This window comes from Triticum aestivum, chromosome 7D (assembly GCF_018294505.1).
Source record: "Triticum aestivum cultivar Chinese Spring chromosome 7D, IWGSC CS RefSeq v2.1, whole genome shotgun sequence".
In the NCBI taxonomy this organism is placed as follows: Eukaryota; Viridiplantae; Streptophyta; class Magnoliopsida; order Poales; family Poaceae; genus Triticum; species Triticum aestivum.
Window position 1 is genome coordinate 620,830,225 of NC_057814.1, and position 11,770 is coordinate 620,841,994.

An 11,770-nucleotide genomic window follows, 5' to 3' on the forward strand; every position below is an offset into this window, starting at 1 on the left:
AGACTTTAAAAAACGTCAATTTTGAAAAAAAAAAAGAGAAATCATAAAATGTTCATGAATTCAAAACTATTATTCATGATTTTGAAAATGTTTGCTCAAACATAAATTTTTGCGGATTCAAAACATATTTGTGTGTAAAAAATGTTCGCATACTAAGCAGATCACGATTCTGAAAAAAAAAGTTTACGAAATCAAAAAATATTCATGATGTTCGAATATTCAAAATGTTCATAAGTTTGAAACAATGTTTGTGAATTTACAAATGTCCGTAAAATATTTTAAAATGTTCACAAATTTCAGAAATTTTTCGCAAATTTCAAAAGTTATTCCCCAATTTAAAAATAATGACCGATTCATAAATTGTTCGCTGACTCAAAAAATGTTCATAAATATCAATAAATGTTCGTGAAAACAAAAGATATCAAGAATATCAAATTTTCCCAAAAATTCAAACAATGTTCACGTGTTTAAGAAAAATCATAATTCCAAAAATGTTCCTGCATTTTTGAAAAAATTAGGATTCCAAAACATGTTCACGAACTTGTAAAAAAAAGTTCACGGGTTTTTAAAAAATCATCTCGAATTAGAAAAATGGTCATGATTTCAAAAATTCTTCGTGGGCTCAAATAAATTTTTTAATTCAAAAAATATTCATTATTTCAAAAGTTATTCATGATTTCAAAAAACAGAAAAAGGTTAATGGATTAGAAAAATGTTCACGATTTCACTAAACAGGCGCGCGGGCTGGGGTGTACATGAATTAGAAAATAAAATAAAATAACAAATAAAATGAAACGGAAAAATGAACATGAAGAAAGAAAATTCAAAGGAAAAATAAAAGGGGGGAACAAAAAAGAAAAAAGATGATAAAAGAAAGAAAAAACAAGTAGAAAAAAAGAATCGGTTCAGGGGAGAGGTTCTAGAACATCTTGGTACGCGCTAAATGGGGTCCATCCTAGGCTTGGGCGGATTTCACTGGTTTTGTGACCATATATTTACCGAGGAACATGGGTTGGGGGCGATGCCCATGTTGGCCTCCACCAACAGCAAACTTAACAACACTTGGTAGGCAACATAGTTAGATGTGTGCGGTTAACAACACCTAGCTGATTTGAAAGCTCACCGTTATGCAAATTTGCAGCTTTTAGGCATCTTAGCATTGGTTGTGCAAAAAATGTAAGTACTATCATGTTCTAGCGCACCTATTTTGACACAAAAAACAATACTACGATATCTCACAAATCCATACAGCCGGTACCATGACCAAGGGTGCACCTATCCAGTGAATACCTGACATCTCTAGGATTATATCCAAGCTAGCAGGGTAACTAGTTCATTTATCAATTCACTAAACTCAATCCTGCTAGAACTTGAAGGCTGGAAACTAATTGCTTTCTAAGATGAGTTCGCCAAGATTGAACTTTCAATCAATATATTACCTCAAGCGGTAATATTACCTCAAGAAGCAAGTCGCAAGGATCAGGTAGGAGAACCGTGTGGCTGATCTTCAAGCCACAACACGCCTTGATGATTGCACGTTGGTCAGATGAATGGTCTAATACTTTGGTCGAGCTAGCTCCAGTTTAATCCTTGCCCACGGCGAGCACCATGGTTGCTGCCGCCTACATTGTCAAGGAGGTTTTGAGAAGACAACAATAAAAATGACTTTCTCTAGGTAATATATAATTGCAAAACTGATGCATGTAAATTCCCATGCAAATTAAATAAAATGTCACCCGCACGATGAATGAAATTGCTAGTAAAATTCAATGAAATGCCCCCTACATGTACATACAAGCATAAATCCATACCATGTACTAAACGTCTTATATTATAGAACAGAGTGAGTATTTGAAAAGAAATGATGGTCTTCTCAGGAATGGAATTCGATGGATGATTAAAGAGGGAAAATATATATAATAATAAATGATTTTCTTATCCAATGTATATATCTTACTCCCTCCGTATTAAAATAAGTGTGTCATCTTTGTACAAAGTTGTACTAAACTTAAGTGACTCATTTTAAGACGGACGAGTATATTTTTTTTCTCCTGCGTGGGCTTGAGTTCCTCGAGGCCCGATTTCTTACCGGCCCACGAGACAGAATGAGGAGGCAACTGCTACGCCCCCCCAAAAAAATTTCTCAAAAAAAACCTCAAAAAGAAAAGAAAAACCCTCCAAAAAAGAAAGAAAAAGTCGCGGGCCGGCTTATCCCACCCACTCCCACCAAGCCACAGCGGCCGAGGCGGACGCCGGCGAGCCGACGACCACCGCCGCCTTCTCATCTGCCCGCCCCTTCCGCAGCCATGTCTTCTTCCGTCCACTTCTTCCCCGCCGCCTCGCAGGCTCCCACCGCCGCCTGCCTCCTCAGGCCCTCCCCCAAACCCCTCCTCCACAGTCCCATCTCGGCCACCACCGCCGCCTTCCAGCTCCGGAGCGCCGCGCCGCGCCTCCGCCTCAGGAGGCGAACACGAGTTCGCACCGCCCCGAAAACGCCGCCCGAAGCGCCTCCCGTGGGCCCCGACCCCGACGGCGGGGGCGGCGGAGGAGGGGAGGGCGGCGGTGGAGGCGGCGGGGACGGGGATGAGGAGGGGGAGAGGCAGGGGCTGCTGCCCGAGTGGCTCACCGTGACGACGGAGGACGCCAAGACGGTCCTGGCCGCCGTCGCCATCTCGCTCGCCTTCCGCGCCTTCGTCGCCGAGCCGCGGTTCATCCCCTCGCTCTCCATGTTCCCCACCTACGACGTCGGCGACCGCATCGTCGCCGAGAAGGTCCGTCCTTCCCTCGCAGCTCTTTTACTTATCATATAAAAGGCCCAACTTTATTTACTTCAGAGATTTATAACCTGAAGAGTTTGCACATGAACACGCCCTAGTTTATTTCATTCTGCACTGTCACATTCATGTTTCAGACTGCAGGAAGATAAATGCTTTCCCAAGCCGAGTCTTTAGTATTACCCCTTGGAATAGTGAACACCATCAAGTATACTTTCTAAGTGTAAAGTTGAACCAAACTTTATAGGGCTCACTTGAGCTCCAGCTTATGTTAAACATCAAAATGGGTGCTTTATATTTACTACTCATAATTAGCAGTCAATGTGCTGTTTTGAAATGACAGATGAGTTTCTGCTTGGAATTTCACTTCCATAATGATTAATAGAATACTGAATACCATATAATTGCAAATTAGGATACTAGCTTTGCAGGCAATGGCTGATCTCTTGTAGTGTTGGATAAGATCATAATGATTAATAGAATACTGAATACCATATAATTGCAAATTAGGATACTAGCTTTGCAGGCAATGGCTGATCTCTTGTAGTGTTGGATAAGATCTTAACAGGTGCAAAAGTATAATATGGAAAATATGTATCACTGATAATATTCTTTAAATAGGACTCATTATAATTGTTCTGTTGTTCTCTGAACTAACAGGTCTAAAAATATCATTTGTGGCATGACTGAAAATCTGAAACTATAGACAATTTTGAAGTTCTGAGATGAAACTATTTAGTCTGGGATCTAATTCACTTTGCAGGCTTTGACCATATTGTGTTTGGTTAAAAAATATGTGATAGCTATTAACTACATATATAATCTCTGCAAAAGGTATGGAAATAAGCATCTTTAATTACGCCAAACTTTTACCTGATCCTTAGTCCAAAGTATGTGTGGTCATCAAGGCAGGATGTTCTGGAGGTTTGTAGAGCAGCACATAAAGCTATCAAGTTAATCTAAAATGCAAGATAATTCTATAGAACACTATGGCACCTACAAGCCTTCATTCATTATGTTAGATTTATTTGATATTTTACCAATTACATAATTTTTTTTTGTTAACTTGATTGCAAGTTTCATCAATAGCAATATTTCTCAGGTTACATACTACTTCAGGAAGCCTTGTGTAAATGATATCGTAATATTCAAAAGCCCACCAGTGCTACAGGTAATTACAAACCGTACTTAGATGCAGTGTTTCCAGATGATATATGCTGTTTCCTGATTGCAACTCTTCCTGTTCAGGATGTTGGGTATACTGATAATGATGTTTTCATCAAAAGAATAGTTGCCAGGGCTGGAGATATTGTTGAGGTTAGTTTCAGGATAAAAAACGAACTTTAGGTGAATATCTGTATCTCTTCACTGATGTCGTTCTTGTTTTCACCAGTTAGTATGTTTCTCCTTAAGTATGCATGAGGTAATGATTCCAGCCAATTGTGAGGATGTTCTCAGTTTCTCACCAGGCAACAGTTTCTGGCTGATTGTTTAATTCGCCAGTTGCTTTTAGTGTTCTAGTGAAGGCAATCATTATATGCTAATCTCAGTAGAATTGCTCAAATATAATTGGTATTTTTTATTGTTAGGTAATCAAAGTCATCTTGTCTATATTCATCAAAATGCTGTCCAGAAACTTCTTTATTATGTTCAGTTCTTTGCACATCCCAATTAGAACAGAACATGCTAAGAGAGCAGAATTGGTTGAATAAATAACTTGAAAGGATCACAAAGTGACAGAGTGCATCTTGCATATGCAATACGACCAAATATTTTGATATTGCAGAGCCTGCAAGCCTAGGATCCAGTTCATACAAATTAAAAATGGTGTGTAACTGCATATTTGCAACCCAGTAGTTACAGAAGTCAGAACAAACACGGATGAGAAAATAGACACAAAGTGTGATGCAAATTAGAAGAAAGACACCCTTGGTAGCTTAAAGTAAAGTGATTTTCTTCTATTACAAGTTAGTCTAAATTTTAATTGCTCTGTGGACATGTTAAATTTGTGGTCAAATTTCTCATGGAAACACCAGAACTTTCTCAAATAAAGAAGTCTTAATGTTTCATTACCTGTTATGCTGCAGGTTCATAAAGGAAAACTAGTTGTGAATGGTGAGGCTAGGGATGAAGAATTCATTCTTGAGCCACCTTCTTATGACATGAACCCAGTGGTAAGGCATTTCTTAGGCTGCACATGAGCGATAGAGATCTCTGCTTAAATTATGGCATCCTTTTATGTAACTTGTTCTAGGAGACACTGTAGGTTTTGTCTTATGAACCATTTTTCTGTGACATGTTAGAAGGAACATTCGACTTCAGAGAAATTATTGTTGAGGTTCCTAAAGTAAACTTGTAGATTTTGTTATGGTAAATGACAGAATCCCTGAAAGTCAACCTACGTGGGATATCCCGAGCTATTGGATAGAGAAGTTGTATGCATGTTGTGTTATTTACACATACATGAATGCTTGAATATGAACTCTATCTGGTTCTTTTAGGTCATGATGTTCTTTTCAGCTAGCTAACAATCTTTATCACTATTTTCCTTGCAGCAAGTGCCTGAAAATGCAGTTTTTGTAATGGGAGATAACCGAAATAACAGTTATGATTCCCATGTGTGGTAATACTGCCGACTTCACTGATTTCTTTCTGCTGATTTTTCCATGTTTCCTAATGGTTTACTTCTTGCATAACAGTGGAAGTTTAATTAGCATGTACAATTGTACTATTTCTTTTCAGGGGTCCTCTTCCTGCAAAGAACATATTGGGAAGATCTATTTTCCGGTACTGGCCGCCTGGTCGAATAGGGTCGACTACCCGTGATTGCTTTGGCCCTGAAACAAAACCAGATTCACTCATTGATGTCAAATTGACAAAGTAGAAGTTTAGTTGGCTAGTTAATCTGGTGAGAAGTTCAGGCTTCCAGTAATCGAGCTCCTATTTTGGACTACATATTCCTCGTTAGAAATTCATAGAGGAGTACATTTGACAGCCTGACTTGTAGAAATCAGGGAAGGGAACAAATTTGATCCCCGTGAATTAGGAATGTCAGTCACGAGTACAGAAACCATTTTGTTCCAAGGTTTCTGCTTGTTTCCGCCCCTTGTTGTATGTATATTAAGGAAATTTGTTGTTTATATTCCGTCAATTGGAAGGTTCTCATTCCTAATTATTGACCGAGAAAAAAGACCAGGCTACTAGATTCTATGACATCATGTGCACGTCATCATATTCTCGCGCAATTTTATCCTTGGCATTGTGCATGAAGTTATCTTTTCTTGTTATATTTGTTACTAATGTTGTACTTCCACTTGATAGGCCAATGACATGAAAATACAATCCACGGTATACCAATAAATTGTTATCTTGAAAAAATTTTGTACCCTTAGCATATATCGGAATTTACTTATTTCAACTATATAGAAGAGGTAACATAATAGCTTGGATAAAATAAACAATTGCTTTGCATGTTGCATAATCATTTGTCGCCAAGCAAAAGAGCACACAAAACTACCCTACAACAAATCTATCATGGCAAATGGCATACATAGTATGTTGACTGCTTTGTGGATTGTCCGTGGATTAACGACAAATAATTGTGAGGACCAACTGTTTATCAAGTTTTATTCAAGCAAAATAATCTTGGGGTTATGTGGATATCAATTGTGACGCCTACCTCCAACTTTTCAAGATGGTGTCTACCTCAAGCTTTTAGATTGAAACTTGTAGGCTTTTGATTAATCTAGGGTTACAATGGGTGTGGGACAACCGTACTAACAAGAGGGGCACAAGCAAATGTAGTTTGGTTTGAATTCCAAAACAAGATCCTAAGAAAAAGTCTAAAAAGAATCCACCTTAGCCACTCTACATGACCACTTGTATATTTTTTCCACATATCCAGTACCAGTGTTTTTCTAACCGGTACTACCATGCCCATATAGAGTGAGCTAACTCTACCTAGCAAACCTAGTTTTTCGTAGGTCAAACCACATACTATCATTTTTGTTCTAGCACTGGCAAACCTTGTTTCCTTTGAAATCCTTTCTATTAGCTCCACCACCTTTGAACATATCATTTTTCCCGGCACTTTGGAGCATTTTTAGTTTGCTTCTATATCATGTCACAATACAGGTCCGGTAGTCCTAAGCAAATCTATCGGTTACCTTTGAGTTGTGACTTTGACATTTCTGCATAGTTAAGTTGACAACTACTCTACTACTAAGATATTGGTTTTACCTGTCATCTGCGAGTCTCTGTTCTATGCATACAAAGAAGAGCCCCTTTTTTGTCTATAACCTCTGACTCTTATTTACCTTGGTACTTCCAAGTATTGGCTCCACGGTTTCTGAGACTTATTCTGACCATTCAAAATATTTGAAGATGCCCAATAGTTCCGAGGAGATTTCTCCAGTGCTTACAGTCTAGTTACCTGTTTTAGGCAACGGTTAGATTTCTACTGAGCAAGTATATATACTTGCATACCCCATCTATTGTGGCAAGTAAGTGAAACCACTCCAAGCCTATCCAAGTCATTTCAACGGCCACTTTGTTCGAGTCTAGAGAGTATCGAGGCAAGAATAGAAGGAAGAAAGTGTATGGTGATTCCAAGAACACTTCCATGATTCTCCCAAGGTCAAGATCCTCCACTCTTCTTCTTGAACACTTCACCTAGTGTTCCTCTCTTCTTACACCACCCATATGCTTTGTGTGTGTAAGAGAGAGATCATGTGGGTTCTCGAGAAGTACAAGTATTGAAGATCTTGTAATGAGTTCTACCAAGTGACTTTGCTTTGATTGTTACTTTTGGAGTGTGTGTGTGTGTGTGTGTGTGTGTGTGTGTGTGTGTGTGTGTGTGTGTGTGTGTGTGTGCCTCCTAAACGGTTAGGAGTCACTTGATAGCCACTACATTTTGGAGGAATCAAGAGTTTATGATGGCTCGGAGATTGTCTACTTTGTGAAGATTTATCATTAGTGAGGCTTCTTGGTACAAGCCATGGTGCAAATGGATCTTCCATCGAAGGAGGTTCACCTCCATGGCTGGCCAGACCACCACATTCGCCGCCACGATTATATCCGCGCCAGTCGAGCCACCTCGGCCGAGGAACGAGAGTAGAACGACGGAAAACATTCATGTATATTCACTCACCAGTTGTACATATTTTCACACGGATTAAAAACCGTGTGATCATGGGACCATGTGCATGCAATGCTACAATCTAGGCACGACTGATTGGCGTCATGCAATCCATGCGATAGGTTAGGGGCTGGCACATGACACGGACATGTAGTTGCGGCGCATCCAGTGTAGCATGTTCCAACATGGAGGAAGGCCTGAGATAGACACGGAGAGGGTGGGGGAGACCCGCCACTGACACACAACGCCGACGGCGATGATGACGATGAGGGGAGCAAGGTAAGAGGGGAGTGGTGGTGGTGGAGGTGGAACACCTAATTCCCATGATTCCTCAGGGAGGGGGCGACGCGGGGGTGAGGGAAGAATTTCTTCATACAAGGTCAGTACTAAGTTCTTTCGAGATTTACCGATGACCTAAACAACATTGTCCAATGAACCAATGTGAGTAATAATATTGAACATTGTATGATTTCTTAAATTCAGTTACAGAATGAACAGTATTCATAAAATTTAGGAACATTAGAGTCCTCATTAAAGACTTTGTTTGTATTCGTATGGATAAATTTATGGTGCCTGTGCAAATGCACATCCCACAACACTCTGTAGATAAAGAATATGACGGTAAATATTGAAGACCAGTAAATTAAACAAACCGCTCGTTCATGAAACAAAGAATCAATCAAATGTATATGCTGGTGTGTTCCAAAACAAGATTGCAGAAACAAACGAGAACATACAAATACAAGATATATGTATGTCAAAAAAATAGCCCAGTTTTACTTGGTGCGTAGAGAGGAGCACCTGAAGTAGCATGCACGGCCTGCATTTGTGTATTTGGGCGACTTGGAACAGCATAATAAGATTAAATACATGGTAACTTACGACGTAGCCATTTTGTGCCGTGGGATATAAACTTGTGGACCTCAGTTTTAGAGGTGGCTTCCCTATTGGCTTTGTTAGGCAGCATCATGTGTCGATTCTTTGTGCTGAATTCCATCGTGCAAAAGTCACCTCGCACTTGCTCCCTGATTGCACACTCCGCATTGATCACCTCCGAAGCCGCAGTAGACTTGCAGTCAATCATGGCACGGACTCGCGTGAGTGAGGAGAGGTGCTGGATGCCGAAGCTAAAATTTCCATACAGAGACAATGTTTCCCGTGCACTGAATTCGAGAGAAAGCCTTCCGAGCTTCTTCATGGCTCGTGATGTGAACTCTGGCTCCGTCCCAGCATGATGGCATATGAGCGAGAACACCTTGAGAGAGCTAAAGCCACCATCCGCGCCGACGATGCACCTGCTCATTGTGCTCATTTTGGGTTGTGGTGTGATGTTACCTGATGAAACTAACTTCAGAAGGACTAGGTGAGGCAAGCCTCCCAGGACACTGACACCTTCATTGTCCAACTGAAACATTTCAATATCCATGTGGGTAACGTTGAGAAGGGACTTCATCTTGTGCGTGGCTACTCGGGGGATCCGAGCGGACAGCGTCAACTCAAATCTTCGGAGCCAAGTGAACAAAACCGCGAGAACCCCTAGTTATCTTCATGAACTTTGTGCTTTCCTATGCATGCACTTCATTAAATTAATGCTCCAGCCAACTCGTCCGAACTGATGGATGAAGGTGGGCAATATATTTCAACTCACGGAATCTTTTTTTTAATACTGCGTTGGCAGGGTCTTGACCTTGAGACCTCTTGGCTCGGATACCATATTAAATTAATGTTTCAGCCAACTCATCTAAAAGTCCGAGCTGATGGAGGGAGACGGACAATATATTTCAACACACTTGTGCTTTTCTGAACTTGCTTTGCTTGAGAACATTGTGTTTGTGTGCTTCAGACAATGGGTTTGCGCTATATTTGAGACCATATGTTGTTTGACTATAATGTGGCAATGGTTGAGTCATCTGCGACGTGATATTGCTTGCTGTATATATGTGAGATATTATTTCAATGTGATTTGTTGTAGGGTAAAAAAAAAGCCACTGCCAGAAGCTTTGCCGAGTTCGGTACTCGGCGAAACATGTTTACCGAGTGTAACACTCGGTGATAATGCCATGTCGCAGCATCTCGTTTCTTGGATACATCATTGTCGAGTACCCGGCAACAACTCCTGGGAAAATAGCGTAACTTGGGTTATAGCTGGGCAAATCTTTGCCGAGCGAGAAATTCAGCAAACCGATGCCATCTTTGCCAAGTTTTCGGCGAGGCACTCGGCGAAAGTCTCGTGCCATGGGTCGTCCGCCCATACGACAAGGTTTACCGAGTGCTTGAAACTCGGCAAACAGGTCCACGTTTGTCGAGTACAGCTTGCCGGGATCTCGGCGAAGACGGCTCCTCGGTGCACTATCGCAGCCACGTGGCGGCCGCAGGGCATACATGATCGCCAAGTACTTTGCGGAGGGACTCGACAAAGGTTTCTGCCACGTGGCAGCCGCCATCTACGTCCGGCCTGTCAAGTGCCTCTTTTTTTTCGAGTCCCCGTTTTAGCGTTCAGTAAAGACTTTGTCGAGCCCCCGTGTTCTGGTTCTCGGCAAAGTCAGCTTCGCCACCAGGATTAGGGCCGAGAACAATACTCGGCAAAGTGTTTGCCGAGTATGAAACGGATTTTGCCAAGTTTTTTCGGCACTCGGAAAAATAGGAAATTCCAGTAATTATAAGCGCCCAGCCTGTTTGATAGCCCATGCATGTCAGTAGCATCTGCCGTTGTAAGCCCAAGCACTTAGATGACTTTTTTTAATTGTTTTGATCTTTGTTTTTTCCTTCATTAGCGTCTATACAAGTGACTCCCATTGGAGATGCCCTTAGTCTTATCCCGACGCGAATGACTCCAGCCTCACATTTTCTTCCTCATCACATCTCTCTTCTTTCTCGTCCCCTACAACCCACATCGCCAATGCTACTTTCCTCCTAGCAAGTTGTCGTCGCCCCCTCCCCCCTCACTCTATCGCATGGTGCTGCAAGAGGGGTGAGATGAATGCTAGGAGGCCATCGTTGCCATGCTACGAGTAGTACCTGATTTTGCTGGCGATGACGACTGCCTAATCCTGGAAAAGGCCACGGTTGGGGGCTGCCACGAGCCAGCGAGGGACTACATCGATGTTGCGACCAACTAGTGGCGAAGCTGGGACTGCCACCCTGCAATGTTGTAATGGGTAGATGGGGAATTGGGATGTGCCCCGTTGATGCTTCAATTGCCGCCCCACGATGTTGGGACTAACATATGAGGATGTTGGGACAGTAGTTGGGGTTGCTGCGATGTTTGTGTGTCTCGTGCACCCTTCCTGCAACTGTCTAGCTACGATGTTGGGGCCCCCACCTGGCGATGATACGACGGGGGGTCATGGCAAGCTGCAATGACATGCGGTGGTTGTGGCGAGCAGCAACCAGAGGCACCTTATGTTGCGCCTAGCAACAGTGGTTGTGTTTTCTGCAAGGACATTTGTTCGATATGAAATGTGAACTTGTGTATTACAAGGATTAAAATTAAGGGGCTAATAAACCTACTTATTGGGTCATTGCATTGTACACGGTTACTTATTAAGTTCCATGGCGATGATCACTTGCAAGTTGCAACCATAGATTATCGCGGGAGAAACAATTTCGCGGCGGCCTCTTCCTAGCAGCTAGAGCGGCCACCATAGCGAGCAATCGTGGCAAATAGTGGAAATTTTTCTAGTGCAAGAGATAATTTCTGGAGGGTTGAGCCATTTAGAGGGATTTGTGGAGATTTCACGGCAGCAGCCATAGCGTAGCGGCGAGGCTTCCGGACAGCTATAGTGCATCTATCACGGCTATTTCGCTGGCTATTTTAATCTATCCTTGCAACACACACAAAGTTGCTACAAAATGAGCG

The 11,770-nt window shown here is 41.8% G+C and overlaps 1 protein-coding gene across 1 annotated transcript; it reads left to right on the forward strand.

Moving 5' to 3' along the window:
- Window positions 1–2,183: 2,183 nt before the first annotated feature.
- LOC123168003 (chloroplast processing peptidase) lies at window positions 2,184–5,949 on the forward strand. Its single transcript, XM_044585866.1, has 6 exons — window positions 2,184–2,771; window positions 3,877–3,945; window positions 4,023–4,091; window positions 4,862–4,948; window positions 5,330–5,397; window positions 5,517–5,949. The coding sequence occupies exons 1-6, from the start codon at window positions 2,307–2,309 to the stop codon at window positions 5,656–5,658; spliced, it is 900 nt and encodes a 299-aa protein (XP_044441801.1). The 5' UTR covers window positions 2,184–2,306; the 3' UTR covers window positions 5,659–5,949.
- Window positions 5,950–11,770: the final 5,821 nt, after the last annotated feature.

Excerpts from the sequence above, each read along its gene's own strand:
- LOC123168003 (XM_044585866.1), top strand. The coding sequence starts at position 2,307 with ATGTCTTCTTCCGTCCACTTCTTCCCCGCCGCCTCGCAGGCTCCCACC. Across the intron at positions 4,092-4,861 it reads GGGCTGGAGATATTGTTGAG|GTTCATAAAGGAAAACTAGT; the intron begins GTTAGTTTCAGG and ends GTTATGCTGCAG. Across the intron at positions 5,398-5,516 it reads AGTTATGATTCCCATGTGTG|GGGTCCTCTTCCTGCAAAGA; the intron begins GTAATACTGCCG and ends ATTTCTTTTCAG.